Genomic DNA, 25,522 nt, shown 5'->3' with positions numbered 1-25,522 from the left:
TTTTTCTCTATGAATGCATAATTGGTCATTGATGAACAAACAGGCACTCACTCAGTCTACCTGACCTAGGAAAAAAATTTCTGACCATCCTTCCAGATGTCCATGTCAGTCAACACAATCTCCATATAATTTATAAGGTATTAAATGTCAAAAATAATGGATCTTTTCAGTTAGCATCTTGGCAGATGATGATAGCAGTACATTTTATGTGAGAAGCCAGCACAGACTTCTCCCACTAAAACTGCAAACAGAAAACTGTGAGCACTGGCCCCAGATCCTCTCAGAAAAATGCTGCCATTATACTCCATTACAGTTAAAGCTATGTATGCACTTCCTGGATGGCATCCAATCACATAGCTCTTTTCCCTTCCTTTTACTTTTTTTCTTTTTTAGTAAAAACATGCCTTCTCAATGGCTAGACAGTGGTTTCCAGTAAAGAAATAGACTGAAAATCAACCAGGGGAATGTGTGCTGAAAGTAATTAGAGATTTTTCAGAATCACCAGTAACAAGATAATTCTTTGTAGTCAAATTTATGTGCTGTGTGACATGCCACATGGATTGAAGAGTCCAGTCTAATGTATAATTCAGAAGTGCCAGCAAGTGCCAGAAAGTACAAATTAAATGAGGGGAAACTGCAAAAGGAAAGGTGGAGTTATTTACTTAGGACTTGAATATAGCTTATGAGTTTTAAACACGCTCAAGATTTGTCTCCTTTCTTTGAGTTCTTCCTTGAATACTTGGAAAGATATTTGGGAACCCCTAGGTTCTGCACAAACTCAAATGAAGAAAAAGAGTATTGAAAGTAGCCTCTTTAGGAAATTAGGTATGTACTTTGCCTAATGTATTCTAAAATAAAGATATTTTGCTCTTCAGTGTTCAGGTTCTGATGAAAGTCAGCATAAAGCAACTGGAAAAGATGTTGAGCTTTGGGGAAAACAGAAGGTTCAAGGGATAAATCAAGAGGCAGTATAGAGCAAGAGCCTTAAAGTCATACAGACCTGGTTTCCCATCCCGGATCTACCACTTTGATTCATTCAAAAAATATTACTTGAGTGTCTACTATGTACTAGATATTGTACTGAAAAAGAGCAACATGATTGCTGCCCTCATGGAACCTACATTTTATGGAGAGTGATGTAGACAGACACTGAACAAATCAATTAAAAAGAAAAACATCAGAGAATTCTATGAAGAAAATTATAATATGGTAAATTGATAAGAGTAACTGCATATCTACTGTAGATTGGATGATCAGGGAAGGCTTCTCTGAAGAGGTGACATTTGAACCTGAATGATGAGAAGGAGCTAGCCACGTGAAGACCTAGTGGAAAAGTATTCTAAGCAGAGAGAACAGCAAAGGCAAAGGCCCTAAGACAAGAATGAGCTTCACTTATTAAATAATGGAAAGAAGACCAATGTATCTGGAGTTCAGGTATGAAGGAGAGAGTAGTTAAGAGATGAGGTAGGGGAATAGATATGGGCTTGATCTTGGGGACCCTACCATGGTTAGGTGCTGGATTTCATAAAGACCTACTCATTATCTATGAGACTTTGGGCAAGTTCCTTAACTCTCTGTATCTCAGTTCCCTCACTTGTAAAAGAGAGAGATAATAAGAGTACTTACCTCACAAGATTGTTATGAAGATTAAAAGAGATAATATTTGTAAAGAACAGTGCCTGACACATAGTAAGCATTTGATAGTTATTATATATTAGAACAAGTCTCTTGGTAGCTGATTCGAATTATCCCATATAAATATGGATATATAAGTCTTGGTTCTGCCTTCGATTGGCTGTACGACTTTGGGCATGTTACTTAGGCTCCCAATGCCTCAGTTTTGTCATCTTTAAAACAAGATCATAGCATTTTGTGTGCTACTTCCTGACACATATTGAACATTTGAAATATTTCCATTAATATTGCTATTGTTATTATTCAAACTCTTTCTGGCCTCACATGGGAGTAGGCAGCCACTTTTGTGGAATGTTTTCAAAGGAACTTAAAAGGATTCATTATCCCTAAAACCTCCCTCTTCTTCTCCTTAATGGCTGAAGTTCCACCATTAAAATTGTCTTCCTCATGCTTAAGACCCATAGTCTTGGATGGACAAAGCAGTATTGGTTAAGAACACAGGCTTTAGTGACATACAGAACTAGGATCAAATCAGACTGCCACTTATTAGTTCTATGGCTATTTTAAGTTTCTTCAGCTTATTGAGCCTCAGTTTTATCAACCGTAGAATGCAGCTAATCATAAAACCTCTCTCATAATATTGTAAAATAACACATGTAAAGTTCTTAGTACAGCATCTGGCACTTAGTAAGCACCTTCATCCATATCAGCATTATTATTAAGTACTGTTAGTTCTGGCGCAACATCAGTGAGTTTGGAGTTCCAGTCTTAGAACTATCAGGGACCTCAGAGATAACTAACAACCTGCTCATTTTACTAATAAGGGAACTCAGTCACAAAGAGAGGAAGGGACTTGCCCAAGTTCACAGAGTGAGTAGGAAAGTGGAATATAAAAACCAGATTTGGGCTTCCAACCCAAATCTCTTTATTACAACACAAAGTTAGCATTTAGATCCTTTTCTGGGAGCATGTTTTCCTGAAAGGAATGATGGAGAGAAAGAGTCAGAGAAAGTGACAAAGACAGAGACAGAGAGACAGATAGAAAGCAAATGAGCCTCTTGCTGTAGGATGAAGCCTGAGGGGAGAGGAGGCTGAGGCCATGACATTATCAGCATTGCTGACTGAAAGTTGCCTATCCCTGGGTTTTCATTAACCTTTTGAGATCTCTGTGACTTGAGCAAGAGTGTAAACACCCAAAGGTAGACAGAATAACTACAGAATTTAGACAATTCAGGGCTGCATAACTCCTTTGAAAACAAACATTGGTAATGTGATGTTTTAAAGTCAGAACTTTTTTGCACTTCCTTACATGCATTGCTAAGTATAGCATAAAATTAATTAAAATAATTTTAATTACTTATTTAGAGAGAGGCATCCTCCTCTTTCTAATGTTTACGATCTTTAAAGTTTTAATCCAGTACTGCTGGGAGCCCGAAATTTGGTTTCAGGTATGTGTTCTCCTTTACTTCGCTCCATAGCACTTACCATCATCTGTCATATTACTTTTAGCTTATTTATTTGTTTTTGGCTATGCCTGCTTTGACTCAAGAACATAAGATTTAAAAACAGTTTTTTTCTGTTATTTTCACCACCGCATGCTCAGTGCCTAGAAGGATGTCTGGCACATAGTTGATGTTCAAGAAATTTGTTGAATAAGTAGATGAATGAATTCTTGGTCCCTAGGAATTCCCCCAGCCTATTTCTCAAGAACCTCAAACTGCCTTGAATCAAGGCTAGTCCAGAAGTCCCAGAATCCCAACTGAGGAAGGTGCCCCCTAGTTTTGGCCTTGACACCACCAACTTGAGTAAGGAAGGTAAAAAGCTGAGCAGACAGTTTATCCTAGACTAGTAGTGGGAGTGAGGGCTCTTTGTAATAAGCATTTCATCTATAAGATCAGAGCTCCTCCATGATAAGTAAGAAGGAAAGCTGGTTGCAAGGCACACACAAATCATCCCAATCTTAGAGCTTGCCTGGCTTCCCTCACTGCCACATTTTAGGCTTCACACTGGCTCTACTCCTCTACCCTCCTGGACTCAGTACCTCTCTGGGTGCTTGGGAGAGAAGAGCTTCATTCCCCACACTCAGAGAGAGAAAGAAGGGAAGCAGTGGGAAGTATATAGCTACTCAAAACTCTGAATACAAGGGGAAATTTTTACTCAGTAACCACAGGCAATTTTGGAAAATAGGGCTGTCTGGAGGAAGGCAGTGTACGTTTTGGACTCAGTGGTACACAGGGTAGTGTCAAGAGAAGTGGGACAAGAGAGTTGCAGTACAGAGGCTTTGCCAGAGGCTCAACAGATGATTTACCATTTACCAGAACAGTCATCTCTACCCATCCCAACCCTGCTTCGGTCATTTGAATTAACCAGACTCCTTTTATAAGATGCAAACAACAAAGGGAGGATTAAAAGCAGTGGGTGGAGGGATCAATCATTGGCAACTTAATGTAAATCTGTTCAACGTGTCACTGTCTTGACAGACGTTTATGTATTGTTTTCGGTCCACAAAGAAGCACTATTTCTGCAAGACGTAGGGAGAGATGTTAAAGGGCCACAGGAAAGACAGGTAGAGAGTTTGGGAAACAATACCAAACATAAGGTACAGGGGTTTGGGGGTAGAGACAGAGGTGGAAGAAAGCTAATAAGGATGTGACACCAATGACATGTCCCTATTTTTTTGTGAGGATCTGGTCTAGAAGGTCACTAATGACAAAGTTCTTATAATTTTAAACATAGCCTAGGGCTAATCATGCTGGTCGTGATGTTAAAAAAGGCAGTGTTTGATGTCATCAAATGGGGAACCAATACACAGAGTGGTTTATGAGATGCTGACATTGCTTTCCCTGAGAGTTAGAAGGCATAAGGACAATGACTATGAACTCCCTGTGCTGCTACTCTGGGACCACCACCTGTTTTAGTTATTGATCAGTCAGCCACCTATTTCCAAAATCTTTTAATTGTTGTCAGATTTTTTTTCCTCCCCTGACTTTCCCCAGGCCTCCCAGTCTTCCTAGGATGTTTCCTCAAATCTGAGAAATCAAATTCAAGAGTCAGCTTGGCAATAAAGTCCAAATAAATCAAAGCCAAGTTGCACAAATCAACTTAACCTTTCAACTTGATCTCTGAAAAGTCACCCATGGATTTGCCATTTGCAACTCTGCATTAGTCTTTAGACAGCCTCCAAAACAAAGTACTGGAATTGGTTTGAGAACAAATATACTTTAATAAGTTCTTTCTTGAAGGATGGAGGGAAGATAAAAGAAAATTGTCTCTGGGTGCCCACAAATAAAGGCAAAGTTGAAGGTTCCTTTTTCTCCACATCCTCGCCAACATTTCTTGTTTCTTGTCTTTTTAATAATAGCCATTCTGATAGATGTGAGGTGGTATCTCATTTGACTTGCATATCCCTGATGATTAGTGATGCTGAGCATCTTTTCATGTGCCTGTTGAACATCTTCCTTGGAAAAATGTCTATTCAGGTCTTCTGCACACCTGAAACTAATATAATATTGCATGTCAATTATAATTCAATAAAAAGGGTAAGTTGAATAAATAGTTGACCAAAGTATAACTGCTAGATAATCCAAATGTATTTTATTACATTTAATAAGCATTTAAAATCCAAGTTGTAAATACAGTTGAATGATTGCTTTTGCTTTTAAATGTAAAATAAAAGGCAATTTTACATTTAGTTTACATTACATTTTGTTGGTTACATTGTTAATATGACAAAAGTTTTTATTATTAGCAAGTTATATTAACTATAAAATTGGAAATTACGATAAATTGAAATATGGAAAAGTAAACAAAACTAAATATGGAAATTACACAAAAGGAAACTGGTTTATTGATATATTTTATGTCAACTTGGTTAACATATCCTATTAAATGGTTTGGTGTCATAATCCTAAAATTTCATAATTTTGAGAGTCCAGGGCACAAACAAAAGTTCACATATAGTTTATACTTACAAGAAACAGAAAAGAAAGAATATCAAAAGAAAAAGATTATTCATACTTTGATTACTAATTTGATCTTACAACATAACTTAACAACCAAACTTTAGCTAACTTAACCTAATTTCATCTAACTCAACCTAATGCCTTACATATTCTATCTATTGCATGATTATTTTTAGGACTTTAGATCATGAGGAAAAAGTAATGCCATTTTTGAGAATTCATTTTTATTATTGTTCTATTGTTTTAGCCTTTTTATCACTTAGCTCCTAACCCAGGCACAGATTTGGTGGTTTTTAAAATTACATTAGGCTCTTGGATTTTTATCTAAAAATCTTAGTATTTTTAAATCTACATATGTCAGAAAGAAAAACAAAGGTTAATGAGAGTTTTAACAATTTGCTTATTGCTTTAAAAGTTTTACTTTTTTGTCATTGTTTTATGGTTTTTAATCTTTTTTTAATCTCTCCCTGGCACAAGTTCAGCAACTTACAAGATGCATTGTTCCTGAAAGTTTTACTTAAAAAGTCTTAGCGTTTTAAAATTATCACATCTCCAAATAACTTAAAAATTGATTAAAACATATTTAAGAATATTTTGGTTTTGTTTTGCAGTGCTTTAATTGTGTGTGTAGTATGCATGCAGGATATTTATTTCCACTGCTTCTTATATGAGAACAAATGTAGCATCTTTCAAACTATACCGTGCTCAGAAGTTTTGTTTATAGGTCTTAATATTCTTAAACCTACACTTCATCCAATAAATAGTAAGAGATTATAAGGATGTTTTTGTTGCTTTTGTTGTTTAAGTTAGTTATAAAAAATGTTTTCTCTTCTTTTGTATACCTTTAAATATTGATTTTAATTGCTCCTGAATTAGATGCCAGTTTAGCAGCTTCCTAGCTGCATTTTAATTCAAAGCATCATATGAAAGTTATAGTATTTTGTAAGTTTTAAAAATGCTCAGAAAAAAAGTTCTAAGTTTTTTGTGCGTGTGTTTTTTGTTGTTGTTTTCTAAGGGGTTGTTTTGTTTTATTTTTATTTTTTCCAATTAGGTCCTGACCTGGGCACAAATGCAGCAGATTTCTACCTGTATTATACTCTAAAATTTTTTACAAATAATACAATATTTTTAAATTTACATATACTCAAAAAATAAATAAAATATTAATGCAAGTGTTAAGAATTTTTTGTTGTTTTTATTGTTTTGCAGTTTTTCTGTTTTTTGTTTGTTTGTTTGTATTGGTTTAGTTTGGTTTATGTATTTTTTTTCAATATGCTCCCAACCTGGGCACAAATTCAGCAGCTCTCTGGCTACACTGTGCTCCAAAATTAATATGAAAGAATAAGTAATTTAAAGTTACAGATCTCTAATCCCTCCCCCCAAAAATGATTAATCCAAGTTTTAAAAAACTTTTTTTGTTTTATGGTTTTTTTGTTATTCTTTTGTTTCTAAATTTTTTCAATTTGCTCCTGACCTGGGCACAAATGCAGCAGCTTTCTGGTTGCACTGTGCTCCAAAATTTCATATAGAAAATATTTATAAAAACCAGTCTCTGAAAAGAAGGATAATTGGAAATTCTTAGAAAAAATGTTGATGTCTCTTAGTTTTTTATGAACATTTGTTGTTTTATGTGATTTTCCATTTTGCCCTGTTTGGGCACATATTTAGCAGCTTTCTGGAGCTGAAGTTTCATATGAGAAATTTAATGTAGTGTAGAAAAAGGAAAACGTTTTTTAAAACTGACACTGCTGGTGACTGCAAATATGTAAATCCAGTTAATCTTCTGTTTCTTCCCAGCCATATTCATGCAAACAAAATTTATGTTTCTGCTTTCAAAACATACACAATAAATTTTGCTAGCTCTTTTAAATTTGATACTTTTTATTAATAATGTTAAGCTAAAATATGTTAGTGTGCTAAAATAAACTCAATGACAATTCAAAAAGAAAAAAAAAGACTAGCATATATCAGTAGTAACACAAAAGGTTGTTTTTTTAAAAAAACATAATCCCTGAATTTGTTCTATATTTATAGGCCCAACCTAATTACCAAATACTATTGGAATGGAAATATCTTTTTTAAAGTTTTTAAGTAATCTCCATATCACTAAAGTCAAGGCTACTGTCCACTTATATAATGTGGTACAATGAATTTCCAACCCAGCAGAAGAGTTTGGCAATAACTTTTTGTTGTTGTAATTAGACCTGACCTATAATTATTGAACAAAACAGCCTATGTACAATAAACATTCAAATAAATGTATCTGACTGTATTCAGTACATTATTCTCAATATCATTAGCTTGAAATCTTTTCTCTTATTCATAGCATAGGAAAATCGTAGAAGAAACCATATCTGGACCTAAAGAGAGTTCTCATACCTAGAAGGTGGATTCTAGCATTAATTCACCACCATTATGTGTTGTTTGATCACTAACTTCCTCTTGAATAGCTGGAAGGGAAGGCTTTGTGGTCAGAGGTGTTTCAGTCTTAAACAGAGACTCCATCCTGATATGGGTATTGATGTAGAAGGACTTCTGAAAGGACTCAAGGGTGAAGTAATAGATGAAAGGGTCAAAGCAACAGTTCAGAGTTGCAAGGCACAAGGTGACTGGGTACATAATCTTTGCAAATCTTTCCAACAAGCAATTGGTAATGGCTTGGGAGCGCACTAGGGCATACAGGAAGAGGACGGAGTTATAGGGTACGAAGCATACCACAAAGACTGCCATATGCACTGTGATCATCTTCAGCACTTTTTTCTTATTGGTCCCAATTTGAGACAGTGTAGCAGGCTTACGGAGGGTTTTTAGCACCACAGAAGAGCAAGAGACATTCAGTATCAAAGGAATGATAAAACCAACAACTTCAATAAATATGGTTATCTTGGACAGATAAGTCTTCCATACACGTTTGGAGAAGCCCTCAAAGCAGGTGGTGGTTGCATTGTTGACATTAGTGGTGGAGAATAAAGAGGCTGAAATACCACCACTGAGGACTAGGATCCAGACTCCAGCACACACAATGGCAGAATTCCTCCTGGTCCTAATGGTACGAGATCGGAAGGGATAGACAATGGCCAGGAAACGATCCACGCTAATACAGGTAAGGAAGAGCATGCTCCCATAGATGTTGGTTAGAAATGCAGTCCCAGAGATCTTGCAGAGGGTGTCACCAAAAGGCCAGTGGCGGTTGAAATTGTAAAATATTTTGAAAGGTAGAGTGCAGACAAAGAGCAAATCAGAGAGGGCCAGATTGGTGATGAAAACAGCCGTCTCACTTCTCATTTTCATGCGGAAGCAGAAGACAAACAGAGAGGCACTGTTGGTTATCAGACCCAGGATGAATACAACACTGTAGACAGCACCATTCAGATTATACTTGAAGGAATCATCAACAATGCAAGTATTATTGGCAGTAGCATTGCCCAACCTGGGTCTGAGGCTTGAATTTAAATCTTGGAATTGGAAGTCAATGAATCTTCTGTCACCCATGGATTTTTGTCAGGAGGCCTGCTGGCTGCAGGGTTCAGCACTCTGAGACTAAGGACTGGTAGGAAATGTTTTCCTCCTATGGGAGACAAGATGGAACCAGTCATCAAATCTACCTTCCATCCACGATTTCTGTGGAGTAAAAGATATTCTGTCTACCCAGACTGGAAATAACATGCACATTCAATTCAGTTTAACAAATACCTTTTGAGTACCTACCATATGTTAAAAGGTACTACAAGAGTATGTTGCAGGAGTAGGAGAGATCACACTCAAGACAGTAAGTGCAATACTGTAGCACTGCAATGCACAGGAATAAGGTATTTGTTTTTTGGGAGCCCAAGGCCGGTAGGGGCAGGGTGGGGGCGGGGAGGACTCTGATGGTTAAAACAATGTTAATACTTTGAAATTTGTATGACTTTTTAACTTTCAAAAGCATGTTTTATTTGATTCCTACAAGTACACCATAAGGCAGGCAAGGCAGGAATTTATCACCATGTTACAGAAGCAGAAACTGAGGCTTATGTAATTTAGAATTACAATAATGTCAGAAATGGAAGAACATATAAATGATACAGTCAGAACCAGAATTCAGGTGTTTTTAAAAAAATCCTAACTAAAGGATTATCAAGCTACTCTAAATTATCAATACATTGTCTACTTTCCAGTATTACTAAACTTCATTGTCTGAGTATTAGTTCTACTGCACAAGAGTACAGGTGGATATGGGACCTCCAGGACAACCTCTTTAAAAAGTTATGAGTAAACTCCTGAATTAAAATGTTGATTCACCTTTTCTTCCAAAATATAAGTTTAGAGAGCAGGGATCCCTCAGTATATTAAAGCTTCTGACTAAAACTTTTTTCACGATACTACATTGCCTTTATAGAGAGATATTTCAAATGACAATCTCAATGTTTCCCTCTTTCAGACTATGGTTCCTTTCCAAGCTTCTTTCATGCCAGACCCTAAGCCTTGGGTATTTTCCTACTCCCTCTCCCACTGCCCTTTCCATCAGTTACTATCATGCCTTCAGCTCTTAAAATGGCCCTGGTCAATAAAGCCTTTTCTGGCTGAATACAAGTGAAATATGAAAGGTAGATTTGAGGTGAACAACCATCCCCCTGTACATTTCTGATCTGGCCAGTTACATGCCCTCTGCCTGCCACCACTTGTACACGTGGCTGTCACTGACTAATCATCTTTGTTGGGTATCTGAACCATCATTGTTCAAAGGTGCATATAGAAATCTTACTAACCTTCTCCTAGGTCAACAGCTGCCATTGGAGGACTGTCTTCTGAATGCTCTATAATACACTATGAACAAGTTGCAGCTGAATGAATTGTTTTCAATGAGGAAGATATGGAATAAAAGTGGTCTTTGTTCTTGACATATCCAGTAATGGGTTTTCATATGACTATATTTTAAAATGTGAAAACCATTTCTCTGAAGTGATTCCTCCTTATGTCACTCTTTCCTTCCACCTCCCAGGGAACAGGTCAAAGGGCCTCTGTATCAGAGAAGGGAGTGGCAGGGGGAACCTGCCAGAGATATAGTGGCCTGAAGTCACTTCAACCAGTGTTTGGCCTGAGGGGAAAAAAACTGGTTTGAGAAAAAAAAATCACTCACTGCAGTGCCCAGAACGAGAGCTGACCTTGGAGAATATAGGGTGCAAAGCAAAGGGTTGGCATTTTTAAGAGTTAAAGTTTTAAAGTTAAAATTGGAAGTGTGCCGTTCCTGATTTCTCATTCAACAAAGCTTTATGGAGTGCCTCCCCTGAGCCTAACACTGCTCTAAGATCATATTCCTTCTTGGCCATTTCATCTCACAGGCCCAGCTCAACTTTTGCCAAAAGTAACCTTGGTATACGAAAACAGGCTATAGTTGGAACCTTGACAAAGTAAGGTCCAGGAGGAAAAAAAAAACAGAGAAGGAAGAAATAAAAATAGATTGGGAGAGCAGAAGAGAAGATGGCAAAGAAAGTAGCAGAGAAGGAAAAACTGAAGAATTGAGAGAAAAGGGAGAAGAAAAGACAAAAAAAAAGAAGACCTTGCTGGAGAGAGGTCAGTGCTTCCATCTAATTTGTATTAAGGGCTTGGAGGGTACTCCCAAATTATAATTCCTCCAATTCCACCCTCTCTACCTTGCTTCATCTCACTTCTTCCAATTTTCTCAGAAAGAACAGTATGCAAATGACCAAAGGGGTGGCAGAAAGAAAAAGAGTGGCAAACTTAACTTCTCAACTGCTTAAACCACATTATATACTATTTTACACCCCCACACGCTACCCATTAGGCTGGAAGTCATTTTTTTCCATTGTTGAAAGAAATCAAGATAGTCAAAAATATCCTTCTAACATAGTCACACAATCTAAAGAAATTACGGGAATGCAAAACCCCTAACATTAAAGCCAAGCTTCATTCACTATGATCTGCTTGCACCTGCCTTCTACAAAAAGTACTGCTAATAAGGTTATTTTATTTGAAAAATGTTTTCATAATAGAAGTCTTTTCACATTTGCTCAGACTCCCTCCAGTCTGCCCACTGGTGACCCTTTTACACAGTATACTTCTAGCTCACTGGCTATGTATTATTTTGTACTTCCCAAGATGGCATGTTTCAAATAGGTGAGCTTTGCTCCCCAGTTTTCTATTCAGTTTTATATCTCCCAGAACATATACACTATACCCACAGCAGGCAGTCTGCAAAAGCCTGGCACTTCTGCTTTGCTGCTTTGAGTAACCAAATCCTGTGGGAAAGAAAGGGCTACAGACAAGAAAGCATTACAGTCTCAATCCTGAAGAGAGAGCATGGGAAAACTGTCACTAAGGCCCTATTCATAGCTTTCCCTTGCTCAAACACACAGCCCCTTTGCTGTCTAGCAGTGAGGGTGTGGTGCTGGGATTTAACACAGCACTGTAAGCAAGGAGTTCTATTTCTGATTCAGACACTGGTTCACTCTGTAACTTGGCTATACTGTTTCTCTTCCCTGTATAAACATTACCTCTGAGCCTCACAGCTGAGGCTAGGAAGATTCAACAGGGCTTGTGAGTAGCTTTATGAGCTTGACCAGCATTCAGCCCAACCTAACCACAAAGAAACATTACAGGAGTTTTTTCCTTCTCCCTCCCCTGGCACAACTGGACACCTATGTCTCTGTCTTTCTTGGTATGCTGAACTTCATATTAGCAACACATCTTTCTCCTAACACCATGTATACCCTTTACTTCAGAAATCCCCCCTTGAGTTTCAACCTTAACTACACAATTTTGTCATAATGGGACAATCCAGGAGTGTGTCCCAAAAGGAATATCTCCCACTGAGCTATGGTTAAAAAAAAATCAGAGAGGCATTTGGCTCTTAAACTAATTCTGAAGGAGAATCAGTGAAAAAGAAACAAGGTCTCTTTTCTGACTGGCTTCCTTTCTTTTGACTGAAATAAACAGTGTTTTTTAACCACTGGATTTTCCTAAATGGCTAACATATTGTGCACTGAATGGAGGCAAAGGGCCAACACTTGAGCTTCAGATGAGATGAAGAAAAAATATAGGCTGACACAGTTAATTACATCTTTCACTGCAAGTAGCATTAGACTATTATCTTGTGAAGACCTTTACAGCCAATTATTCTAACAATTAATCACCTAGGGGTTCAGAGTGCTGATTGCATGTATTTTCAGTGACAATGGACAGGAAGCAGGTCACCTGGAGGTTGACCAAAGAGAAATCTAACCCTCGCTGAATTTTTAACTTTGACCTACACACATGGAGCCAGTTTGGGCAGTTCATAGTAGTGTTCACAACGTTTTTCCCTTATAAATTATAAAATTTCTAATCATAATGAAATATACCATGTTTGCAGTCTTTTGGGCTCCTGGAGGAAGTAGAGTTAGCCTTTTTGCCCTATAAAGATGAATACCTAAATCACTTCACTAAGTGCTAAATTTTCAGGTAATACATTGGAAACAAAGCTCTAATTTCTGGCATATGCCCAGTAGCCCAGAAAGGCTGGCTTGCTTTTGTTCCCTACAGAAGACAATCCAGAACTCAGGGAGACAAGGCCTTGAAGGCAGAGTATACTTAAATTTTCTTGCTTTGCTCCCCTTTTAATGAGCTTGGGTCAGATCAGAGTGCTTCTGATCCCCAGAGCATTTCCTCTTTCTACTGGTCGAAGTTTAGGAACACTGACACAATAGTTTTCGGAGGAAGCTGAAACCTATTGTGTCCTTTCTATAAATATCTAGCAGTGAAGCAAACTAAAAAATACAAAAATGTTGCAAAAATACAGATTAAAACCATCCTGCTGGAGTAATAGGGAATATGTCTAGACTGCCGCTCCTCAGATGAGTGGCTGCTAACAGAGAAGACTCCTTAAGGAAATCTTCTAGGCCAAGTCACAAGCACAGATCACAATCATTCACACGGTTCCAATTGATGTTCCTATGCATTGGCTGATGTTTCATAATAGTTTTCAAAACACAACCTAGCCTTATAAAATTACATATGGAGGAAACCATAGGTAAATGTTTCACTCTAGAACTGAGCTGGGAAATTGATCTATATCAGGTCTTATCTCAAACAAGCCTCTCTGTGTCAAATGTTTAGATTGACAAGCTCGTTTATTTTATTTTTTTGTCCTCATTTATTTTTATGCAGAAATATCCTTTTGAAAAAGGCTTTCTATGTTAAATTTGGTTCACACTAAGATTATTATGGCTGTTTTGTCCCCCTACTTTATTTGAAAAGAGCAGGAAATTGACACAGGCCCTAATCTGAGCAGTTCCTATCCTCAGTGTTTAACTTGATTTTTTTCACCAAAAAATATTCCAGTCTCTCACTAACCCTTCACTTGATAACACAGTCTAATTTTTGGAAAATAATGTGGTTTAGTGCTCAATATGATGGGACCAAAGTTTGCATCAACCCTACTAAAGTAGAATTTTCCCTAGCAGTAAGTTATAGAGTAAGACAACTGTAGACAAATTGCTCAACCTAATCTAATGAAATTGTCTAGAGTCTTCAGACTTAATATCTCATCTCAGCAGAAGCCCCAGACCTTTTGGGGAAAAAAATTAGGTATTCCTATAAGAGCCCATTTCCAAATCCTGTGAGGCTCATAAATTCCAGCTAGGAATCTGGCTTTATTTCACATAGTTGAACAGATAAATTAGTTATCAATTTGCATACCAATTCATCTGATATACTTGGATACTGATCCTGATAATATGAACAAAAGCCATGTCTCCCACTCCTAAAGGCATATACCAGTGGCAGAGAAGGTTTAAACCAAAGAATCAATATTCTTTTACATCAAATCTGCCTGGATTATAATAAACAATTACAACTCTTCCATTCATTCTGGATGTTTGGATCATATAACCTATAATAAATTGGAAGCACTGGTTAGAAAAAAAGTTGGAGAATAAAATTAAGAATTTTAGAGAAAGTTATTACCAGGACAGTGGTACTCACCACATTAGTTCAAACCAAATTCTGGAACCAATTTTATCCAAAACTTGGGTGATCAATGAACTTTCTGGAGGTACTGTTGTTAGAGATTTCCTCCAATGGATGCTGTGAAATAGAATTAGTCACAATAGTGTGCCATGGAGAGAGCTTTTCAATAAAATGTATACCAAAATCATAAGGTAAAGAAATATATTACATGATATAAATCAGAGTAAATGAGAGCCAACATATTTTAAAATGGTATCTAAATGCTTTGGATTTCATTATTACAGAGTTGCAGATAACATTTTATTTTCAAAGCTTGTTACTGCTATGTCATATTTTGTTAGTTATATTGACACACATAAAGTCCATGAGTTTATGTAACTTATAATCACTTAAAGATAACTAGTGACAAAAGGCATAAAAATACTTCTTCCACTTTATAAGGTAATACATTACATTAAAAATAACTGAACAAAGATTTATTTGTCCTGAAGTTGTATTGGTTCTTTGTGGTTTTTTTCTGTTTTATTTTCTTTTCTTTTTCCCTGGCAACAACTGTTACTATTGGGCAGGAGCCTTGATAGGGGAAGAGGAAAGAAGACTGGAACAACACGTAGAGACCTTACTGCCTTGTCTCTAACCCCCCCCCCCCAACCCAGCTGGATTTCTTTCTTCCCTGAACTATAGTGATATGAGCAAGTCTTCAATTACTGGGTGTTAGCACACTGACAATCACTGCTGCCTCTACTAGGATGTTCTAGGCCAACCTAATATAGTATGTCTGTAACATCTTCAAATCACAATTCTACCCAAAACACTTGTATAGAACCAGAAATACTCTGCAATGGAATTCATACAGGTAGCGACTGAATTTGAACCCTACTCACTTACTGCCTGTAAAGTAGAATCATCTGCTAGTGGCAAACTTACACTATCATCACATCTCACCCCCTTCTGAAGGTGGCCTAAACAAAGCAGACTGCTATGCTTCAACTCTCCTGAAATAATTTTTCTTTAATCTAAGGGAATCAAAACTTAAAAAATAAAATCATTAGATAATTTAAAATATATTTGAGATCACCTTAACATTAAGGAGAATTGATTTTCACACTCCTCCAGAGAGCAGTATTCCTGGAATGAAATTAATATTATTTTACTGGTTTATCTTAAAGAAAGATAGAAGCATTAACATTTCTTTCTTTTATGGCTTTCACAATTGATACAGATTATAAAGAAAACTTCTTTTTGTTTAGAATCAAAGCAAACCAGGAAGTTCAAATACCCAGAAATTTTCATATTTGGTGTTAATTCAATATAGCCACGTCCAGGCACATCACTAGCTAACTGTGTGAGACCAAGTCATAGTCCCTTTCTGTACCTCAGTTTCTCTTCTCCCTCCATCTTTGCCTTGATTAATAGCAGCCTTCAACTCATGTTATGGCAGTGTGGCCTCACTGGCTGTTCCCTCCTGTCAGTGTTTTTACCTGCTCCCATTTGTCACTGCAAAAAAATTTTTTTTAAGCCCTCGAAGTCTGAGATAAGGGGAATTAATTTTTATTAGACTCAATGAAATTATTGCTAGATTTATTTTTTAATTGATGTATAATTTACATATAACATTATATTAGTTTCAGGTGTACAACATAATGATTCAATCGATATTTGTATATATTGTGAAATGATCATCACAGTAAGTCTAGTCAACATCCATCACCATACGTAGTTTAGATTTATTTTAGTATCAGAAGTAAATATTATTAATTATTGTCAGAAGCTAAGGATCACAGATCAAGCTGCCATTTATATCGTAAAGTCTCCCTAATATCCTCATTTTCCTCATCCTCTGTCCTTATGCCCATATCAGCTCTAATTGCCTAGGTCTTAATCCTTGACCTTTTCTACCTGTTCCCCAGTCACCTCTCTCCTCAAAATATAAGGTTATCGAAATACTTCAGAACATAACTATAGAGAATCAGTACACTACTTATCCCATGCCTTGCTCTGATGACTTGCTCTAATTACTTATCTACTAAAAGTGAGGCTTGATTCCCAATGGTAGGTAAACTCCTATTAAGCTCCCAATTTTCAGTACTAGTATTCACAAACACATTAGTGAGTTTTTTCCTCCCCTGTAAGAAGGCCAAGAGTAGACGATACACAATGACCATACACAGAGAAAAAAAGGCAACTATACAATTAAGCCTTGACCATACCACAGTAAAGGCAACAATTCTCATTGCATTTTCTGTCAAATGGAATTGAATAGATCAAGCTTTAGCTAAACTTGGCCTGAGTGTTTCTGTAGGGTATATTCCCAGTCCTCTCTTTAACTTTTGTGAGTACACATTCTGAAAGGCAGGTCTGATTGTTCCAATAGGGCTTTGATTTGCATCTCTGATTAGCAGGAGATGCTTTAGAGTGTAGCCCCCATCAGGTGTATCAGCTGAACTCATCCTTTATAGGAACAGCACATTTCATCTGTGACAAGGCAAAAGGATTTACAATCTATACTGATGGGATATGTTATTTGAAATTTTGTTCTGAAAAATAAACATGTTTCAAAGCCACTGAATAATTTGGAGCTTAGGTTATTATTGTTGTCTTCATGTTGGTCAAGGAAAAAGAAAGCTGGTATAATTTGGTAAGGTAGCAAAGTGAATAACCCCACCAAGCTGTGAAATGTTCTAATCTTCGAATTTGTCTGGTCTTTTCCACAGTGGAATAATAATAAATTACATTGCTCAATTTCCTAAAACAAAGTAACCAAAATACAATATTTATCAATTCAACAAAATCTTTTGTAAGTAAAAATCTTAAAAATATTCAGGATATACAAGAAGAGAATTTTAAATATGTCACATTATTGCATTTGTATGGAAAATAGCACTTAGGTTCACATATAAGGGCAAATTCCATTTATGCCAGAATTAGTTTTTCATTGAAATGTGTTTCTTCCTTTATGGTCTAGTTCATGAATTATTCAATATAACAAATGTCACATTCTCCATAAATCAATTAGGCATCAAAGGCACGCTGCTGTATAGTTTTACTAGAAGAAACCTCATCAAAATAGAAGCCACATTAGCTCACAATCAATTGTAAACCAAAGAAATATAAAGCTAGCCAAAAGAATTTCTAAATTGCTCTACTCTGTGATTTTAAATCATCTCTTTAGGACAACTGTGTTTACATGAAACAACAGCCTGAAAATCTTGTATCTCTTCCACTGAAACAGTATTATTGCCAAAACAATAGAAATTCCTGCTTTTTTTTTTAACCATTCGACTCGAAGATCCCTGTTCAGCACTTCAGAGTTGAAATCTAACTTCTTTCCCCAAACACTCTAAGCATCAGTGTTTCCACTGAAGTTTGTTATGCCATCCCCCCACCACCAAACGCCCGAATCAAATCTTTCTCAAAGAGACTTACCCCAAGAAAGAGTGTGCTAGATGAGAGAGTGTGCTCATGCCTGTAGACAATTAGCTAATAAACATGTAAACGGGCAACTCGCACTTTAGAAGTGCATATTTTAATCTATTATTCTTTTTTAGAGGGAAAGTTTAGCCCAGCCCAAAGTAGCAGACTCTGGGCTGCCGAAGCTTCTTACAGCAAACTGCTCATTCTGAAAATGTGAGCTTATTTACATTTATCTCTTTCCCTTTGTTAAGGAACGGCCCTCTTGAATGCTGTAGCTGGCATGCCTTTAACAAACAGGACGCAAGAAAAGGCCCAAAGTCCGGGCCGGAGCGTAGGGCCGGGGGAACTCTTGGGGGTCTCAATAGGAAATGCTTTTCATTGGATAAGGAGGCATTATTAGGAGCAGAGATCCCGCCCAATCCCCTGTGCTCCATCGTTCCCTCAGTCACCAATCACTGGACTGAAGAAGTTTTTCCTTAAAGAGCATTGCCCAGGAAAAGCAGTTTTCACAGTCAAGAATTGGCGGCTTAAGTGCCACTTCACAATATAAAAAGTGTCTTTCCTGACCAATTAATCCGCAGAGAAAGTCTTTGTGCCTGTCTTTGCTGCAGGACGGCTATCCTCCCCCACCCTCTTACAATTCTAATGAGGAGGAGGAGACGAAACTCCAAACTGGGAGGAGTGTTTCACTTATGAGCAGCCCATGTTTGTTCCAACTTTATTAAAATAATTACAATAACAATCTTAATAATAAGTAGGGGGCGGGGAAAGGCAAAAGTGATTGGTGCCGTAAATACATTCCTATTATACTATGCAAAATTAAATCCCCACCACCACCACAATAAAATAAAATTTAATACTATACTCACTTACTTAAGCCAGTGCAGTGCCCTCAGGTGGAGATGTGCTGGGGTCCCAGAGCTCTACTACCTACCTTCCATGCACTAGGGAGTGCTCTGTGGCAAAAGGAGGGTCTACACTTCTCTTAAATATCTGCCTGGCAGGACATCTAATTACCATGAGATTTTTCAGAGGTTTGCTAAAACCCAAAATAAATAGTACAGATGCAATTTGTTTATAATGGGAAGTTATCTTCAACTGTATACCTACTTCCCCCTGGGCAAGTTCTTTTCCTATAGGTTTACTGCCTTGGTTGCTCACACTGCTTTCTTTTCCTCCCTATTTTTTCTCCTTCCCTCCTTCTCTTTGATCTGAATTTGTTGCAGAAATTCATTCACCCAACTGTAACTTCATTGCTAGCTCTTCCCCTCTGCCAGTTCCCTTCATCCTTCTCTCCTCTTCCTCCACTCACTGCCAATACTACCACCAACAGCAACCCCTCCCCCTTCTCTGTAACTCTTGGGCCAAGGATAAGGTGCTTTCTTACTCTGGGCAGAGCGTTGCTCCTGGAGAATTGAGGGATCCTCTGACTGCTTCAAGACCTCAATCTGTGTAATTAAGCTGCCTCCCAAATAAGGCATGCTTCATGTTTGTTTATTCTCCCTCTTTCTACAGCTCTATTGTGGCTGTTCTCACTAAGAGTCAAGGCTAGTAAACAAGTGAGTGTGAAGCTGATACTAGCCTTGTTACTTGTGACTTATTCTAAAAAGCACTTTCTCTGTCGTTTCCTCTCTCCCCCACCCCCAGTCTCTGCTCTTTCTGTTCCCCTCTCTACTTATCTCAGGTATGTCTATTTCTGTCAGTTGCTGAATTGGCTATGTCTCCACAAGTGGTCATTCATCCACTCTGGGCCTGGATCAGTCCTTGGCATATTTATCAGTCTACAAGAGAAAGACACAGTCACTGCCCTGCAGTGCCTCACAGTCTAGCTGGGGACACAAGACACATGAAAGAGTGAGCAAATTTTGAAAACTATTAAAGTTATTGTATGGAGAGTAAGTTTTGTAATGGATCAGAGGCTGAAGTCCCATGGATAAGTCCAGAAGGGCTTCCCGGAGGAGGTGGAATTCGATCTGGACCTTGATGGATAATTAGTATTTAAATAAGCCAAGAAAAGAAGGAGAAATCTTTTCAGGTGTCCAGACACAAGTGATAAAATGAAGTAGGTGTAAAGTGAATCACGGTGAAAATGAAACTGGTTTGTGAAAAGAAAAAATGGGTAATGAGAAGAGCTTTTTTCAGGAGTGCTCAATTGTAACAACTCAATGCACTACACTGATTAAAGTCAACTTAATAGTCGTGGTCACTGTCTATCTGTATGTATGACCAGCTCATTATTTTTCTCCTCTTTGGATTAAAATTCCTCAGTCTTCCAGTTCATCTGCCTTCATTTCTCCTTAAGGTACTCAAGTACTTTTCTGATTAATCTCACAAATGACTCCCAGGTTGTTTATCATATCACTGGGTCAGATGCCCTTCTAGCATCATTCTTTCTCTACCTGAGTTCCAGCCTCACTGACCTACTTCATCTTCCTAGAATGAGATATGATCTCTCACACCATAGACATTTCTACATGCTAGTCCCCTTGCCTGTAACACTCTCCCCCTCTCTAGCCTCCCCTTCACCAAGGTAATTCTTACTCCTCCTTCAGAAATTATCCCAGTAATCATGTCTTCAGGGAACCTTTCCTTAACCTTTCAGGTCATATCCACTTATTATATGTTCTTACAGCATCATGGACCTTTTCTTCATTGCATTCATCACAGGTATAAGTTTACATGATGCTGTGATTTTTTTTATTTGTGTGATAATTTGATTGTCAGTCTCTCCCAACTGCAAACTCCAAGAGGATAGGGTCTATATCTACGTAATTCAAAATTACTATTAGTAGTGTTCTCAAAAACTCTTCTCTCTTGCCTAAGCAGAGCAGCAGTGTGTTAATTGTTTTGTTTTGTTTTGTCTTGTTTTATGCATCAGGTGAAAACCTGTGCCATTTGATCCCTTTACAAACAAGCCCACATCAAGGTGTTATTTTACAACAAAGAGTACAAACACATAAGGAAAAAAAGTCCTATGAACAAGAAAGTTCTGGGCTTCCCTGGTGGCGCAGTGGTTGAGAATCTGCCTGCCAATGCAGGGGACACGGGTTCGAGCCCTGGTCTGGGAAGATCCCACATGCCGCGGAGCAGCTGGGCCCGTGAGCCACAATTACTGAGCCTGCGCGTCTGGAGCCTGTGCTCCGCAACGGGAGAGGCCGCAATGGTGAGAGGCCTGCACACCACGATGAAGAGTGGCCCACGCTTGCCACAACTGGGGAAAGCCCTCGCACAGAAACGAAGACCCAACATAGCCATAAATAAATAAATTAAATAAATTAAAACGTACAATTCAAATTAAAAAAAAAAAAAAGAAAGTTCTGAAGCTTATCCACTGTCATCTCCTTCTGCTCTCACCTCAAAATCCTCACTGTGAACATTCTGGTTGGGCTTGCTCTAATATTTGTAAGGTGGAAGGGGGAAAGTGAAAGCTTCTCCAAGGTGTTCCCCAAACAGCCAGTTTATAGCCTCACAACTTAACCCAAAAAGTCATTTAAAAAAAATGTCTTCATTGAGTTGCTGATGTCTTTGCTACCAGGAGAGCAGGGGAATGAATATGCAGCTGAAAAAAGTACATTCAGAACTACCTGGGAGACTGTAAATTTCCTTTTTATCTGTTTGAAAAGAAAGTAACTAAAATATGACTAACTTCCAACTGGGAATTTACACACTTGAAAAAAAACAGCCAGATGCTTAAGACCTTAACACTCCAAACCCAAATCATTTTTTCTTTCTGCCAACAATATCAAAGGACTGGGTGAATTCGCCCCAAGTGCCAGAGACTCAAAACTATGCTAGTTTCCTTAGAAACAGTATAAATGTAACCAAAGGATTTTAACTATGCCTATGGCTTAGGGTCCATCTAACAATTTTGATAACACTCATATTCTTTAAATGAACACAGTGCCTATATAAACCTGGGCAGTGTTCTAGGAAGGGAAGCCATTTAATTACTTATTTTGCATTAATTAGCAGATATCTTGAAACTTTTCATAAAACAAGCGAGATCCTGAATCTTACAGACTTTCTTTTTAATACAGTCTTTTTTTTTTTTTGCTTCAATGGGAGAAAGGGACCACAAGATTAAGTTCCAAACCAGTTCATAACACTGGATACTACATCACTGAAAAGGCAGAAAATATTTTTTCAAGCACAGTCCCTGGAAGATTTTTTAGCTCATCCTTCACACTGAAGCACCATCACCTCTTAGCTGTTGCTCTGGCAACTGGGATTTCCTTCTCACTAACTGAACAGGCTTAGATAACAGCAACTTCCCACAGCTATAGATGGGGTTGGTGGGTGGAGAAAATGAATGCTTTTGCCAAAGAGTTTTGTAAAGTACCCAGAAGCCTTGAATGCTTGATATAGGTTAGAAAAATGTCAAGGTAATAATAATAATGACAATAGAAAACTTTTCTTGAGCATTACTATATGCCTGGCAATATTCTAAGTGCTTTACCTATATTCATTTACCTAATCTGCACAACAATGCCATGTTGTAGTTACTGTTATTATTCTTGTTTTATACTTAAGATAAATCAGGCACAGAAAGGTTAAGTGGCTTGCCCAAAGCCACACAGCTAGTAATTCTTCCATTAATTCTACCAATTTCCAGGCTAATAATCATAATCACATCTTCTTTTGATAGAACACTTACAACTCGGCACAAAATATCTTGTTCGTGAGCAAACATAAAGACCTGTGTTTTGTAATGCAAACTGCTCACTAGACGCTGACAAATTCCACTAACAGAATGTGGGTTTTTGAACCCTTCTAAGGTTTGAAAATTTCTGGATCTAGATCTGTTAATATGAGACCTTAAGTCACAGGCTAACTCTCGAAGGCATAAGGAAAAATTGACTTACCTAAGACATCAAAGGTAACAATAGCAAAGCCAAATCAAAACGCAAGTGTTTTGGAAGTATGTTAGTATAAATCTGAGGTAGAGTTTGATAAGTTAAGCTAAATATTGGAAACACAGGAGCAACCACTAAGAAAAACCTCAAAAATACAGTAAAAATCTTTAAAACAATGGAAAAGTTACACTAGAAAACAGCCATTCAAGACAAAGACAAATGGTGAAAGAGGAAGATAAGACAAAAATATTCATGAGCCATATAGAAAGCAAAAAGCAAAATGGTATCAAAATTACAACCATATCGGGGCTTCCCTGGTGGCGCAGTGGTTGAGAGTCTGCCTGCCAATGCAGGGGACGCGGGTTCGTGCCCTGGTCTGGGAGGATTCCACGTGCCGCGGAGCAGCTGGGCCCGTGAGCCACAATTACTGAGCCTGCGCGTCTGGAGCCTGTGCTCCGCAACGGGAGAGGCCGCAATGGTGAGAGGCCTGCACACCACGATGAAGAGTGGCCCCCACTTGCCACAACTAGAGAAAGCCTTCGCACAGAAGCGAAGACCCAACACAGCCATAAATAAATTAAATAAATAAATAAATAAATAAAGCATGACACAAATTAAGCAATGTGAATACCATCAAGCTTTAAAAAAAAATTACTGCTAATCACACACACACAAAAACAAACATCTCAAGTTAATGATTAAAAAAAAATTACAACCATATCAATAATAACATTAAATAGGATAGATTAAACATCCAACCAAAAGGCAACCAAAAGATTATAAAACTGAATTTAAGAACAAGATTCAACAATATGCTATAAAGCCTACACTTAATTTTTTTGTTGTTGCTGTTTTGGGGGGTTTTTTTTTGTTTTTTTTCTTTTTTTTTTTAACATCTTTATTGGAGTAAAATTGCTTTACAATGGTGTCTAAGTTTCTGCTTTTTAACCAAGTGAATCAGCTATACATATACATATATTCCCATATCTCCTCCCACTTGCGTCTCCCTCCCACCCTCCCTATCCCACCCCTCTAGGCGGTCACAAAGCAGTGAGCTGATGTCCCTGTGCTATGTGGCTGCTTCCCACTAGCTATCTAGTTTACATTTGGTAGTGTATATATGTCAATGCCACTCTCTCACTTCGTCCCAGCTTACCCTTCCCCCTCCCCGTGTCCTCAGGTCCATTCTCTACGTCTGGGTCTTTATTCCTGTCCTGCCACTAGGTTCTTCAGAACCATTTTTTTTTTTAGATTCCATATATATGTGTTAGCATATGGTATTTGTTTTTCTCTTTCTGACTTATATCACTCTGTATGACAGATTCTAGATCCATCCACCTGCCTAAAATAACTCAATTTCCTTTCTTTTTATGGCTGAGTAATATTCCATTGTATATATGTGCCACATCTTCTTTATCAATTCATCTGTCCATGGACACTTAGGCTGCTTCCATGTCCTGGTTACTGTAAATAGAGCTGTAATGAACATTGTGGTAGATGACTCTTTTTGAATTATGATTTTCTCAGGGTATATGTCCATTAGTGGGATTGCTGGGTTGTATGGTAGTTCTATTTTTAGTTTTTTAAGGAACCTCCATGCTGTTCTCCATAGTGGCTGTATCAATTTATATTCCCACCAACAGTGCAAGAGGGTTCCCTTTTCTCCACAACCTCTCCAGCATTTATTGTTTGTAGATTTTTTGATGATGGCCATTCTGACTGGTGTGAGGTGACACCTCATTGAACTTTTGATCTGCATTTCTCTAATGATTAGTGAGGTTGAGCACCCTTTCACGTGTTTGTTGGCAATCTGTATATCTTCTTTGGAGAAATGTCTATTTAGGTCCTCTGCCCATTTTTGATTGGGTTGTTTGTTTTTTTGATATTGAGCTTCATGAGCTGCTTGTAAATTTTGGAGATTAATCCTTTGTCAGTTGCTTCCTTTGCAAGTATTTTCCCCAATTCTGAGGGTTGTCTTTTCGTCTTGTTTATGGTTTCCTTTGCTGTGCAAAAGCTTTTAAGTTTCATTAGGTCCCATTTGTTTATTTTTGTTGCTATTTCCATTTCTCTAGGAGGTGGGTCAAAAAGGATCTTGCTGTGATTTATGTAAGAGTGTTCTGCCTATGTTTTCCTCTAAGAGTTTAATAGTGTCTGGCCTTACATTTATGTCTTTAATTGATTTTGAGTTTATTTTTGTGTACGGTGTTGGGGAGTGTTCTAGTTACATTCTTTGACATGTAGCTGTCCAGTTTTCCCAGCACCACTTATTGAAGAGGCTGTCTTTTCTCCATTGTATATTCTTGCCTCCTTTATCAAAAATAAGGTGACCATATGTGTATGGGCTTATCCTTGGACTTTCTCTCCTGTTCCATTGATCTATAGTTCTGTTTTTGTGCCAGTACCATACTGTCTTGATTACTGTAGCTTTGTAGTATAGTCTGAAGTCCAGGAGCTTGATTCCACCAGATCCATTTTTCGTTCCCAAGATTGCTTTTGCTCTTCGGGGTCTTTTGTGTCTCCATACAAATGGTGAAATATTTTGTTCTAGTTCTGTGATAAATGCCATTGGTAGTTTGATAGCGGATCATCGTGTTTCATTGCCATTTGTTTCTAGGTATTTTTTGATTTCCTCTTTGATTTCTTCAGTAATCTCTTGGTTATTTAGTAGTGTGTTGTTTACCCTCCATGTGTTTGTATTTTTTACAGATTTTT

At 37.7% G+C, this 25,522-nt stretch overlaps 1 protein-coding gene across 4 annotated transcripts; it reads right to left on the bottom strand.

Annotated features, from left to right (window-relative positions):
* Positions 1–1,928: 1,928 nt before the first annotated feature.
* On the bottom strand, positions 1,929–25,257 carry LPAR4 (lysophosphatidic acid receptor 4). Of its 4 annotated transcripts, XM_082377404.1 has the most exons (5): positions 17,970–25,257; positions 15,622–15,671; positions 14,559–14,660; positions 7,977–9,165; positions 1,929–5,133 (listed from the first exon to the last, which is right to left on the bottom strand). In XM_082377404.1, exon 4 carries the CDS (start codon positions 9,087–9,089, stop codon positions 7,977–7,979), a length of 1,113 nt encoding a protein of 370 aa, XP_082233530.1. In that variant the 5' UTR covers positions 9,090–9,165; positions 14,559–14,660; positions 15,622–15,671; positions 17,970–25,257; the 3' UTR covers positions 1,929–5,133. The 4 variants fall into 4 exon arrangements, 3 of the variants coding, with proteins under 3 accessions (XP_082233530.1, XP_082233531.1, XP_082233532.1); XR_014239578.1 differs by lacking the exon at positions 7,977–9,165 and having other exon boundaries at positions 17,970–23,846; XM_082377405.1 differs by lacking the exon at positions 15,622–15,671 and having other exon boundaries at positions 1,929–9,165.
* Between the last annotated feature and the right edge of the window lie 265 nt (positions 25,258–25,522).

The sequence above is a fragment of the Balaenoptera borealis genome (assembly GCF_965194805.1).
Source record: "Balaenoptera borealis genome assembly, chromosome: X".
Classification (NCBI taxonomy): Eukaryota; Metazoa; Chordata; class Mammalia; order Artiodactyla; family Balaenopteridae; genus Balaenoptera; species Balaenoptera borealis.
The sequence above is the reverse complement of the archived record's forward strand: the minus strand, read 5'-3'. Positions and strand labels throughout refer to the sequence as shown.

Bases quoted from the DNA above. Each gene is read 5' to 3' on its own strand.
- LPAR4 (XM_082377404.1), bottom strand. From the start codon at position 9,089: ATGGGTGACAGAAGATTCATTGACTTCCAATTCCAAGATTTAAATTCA.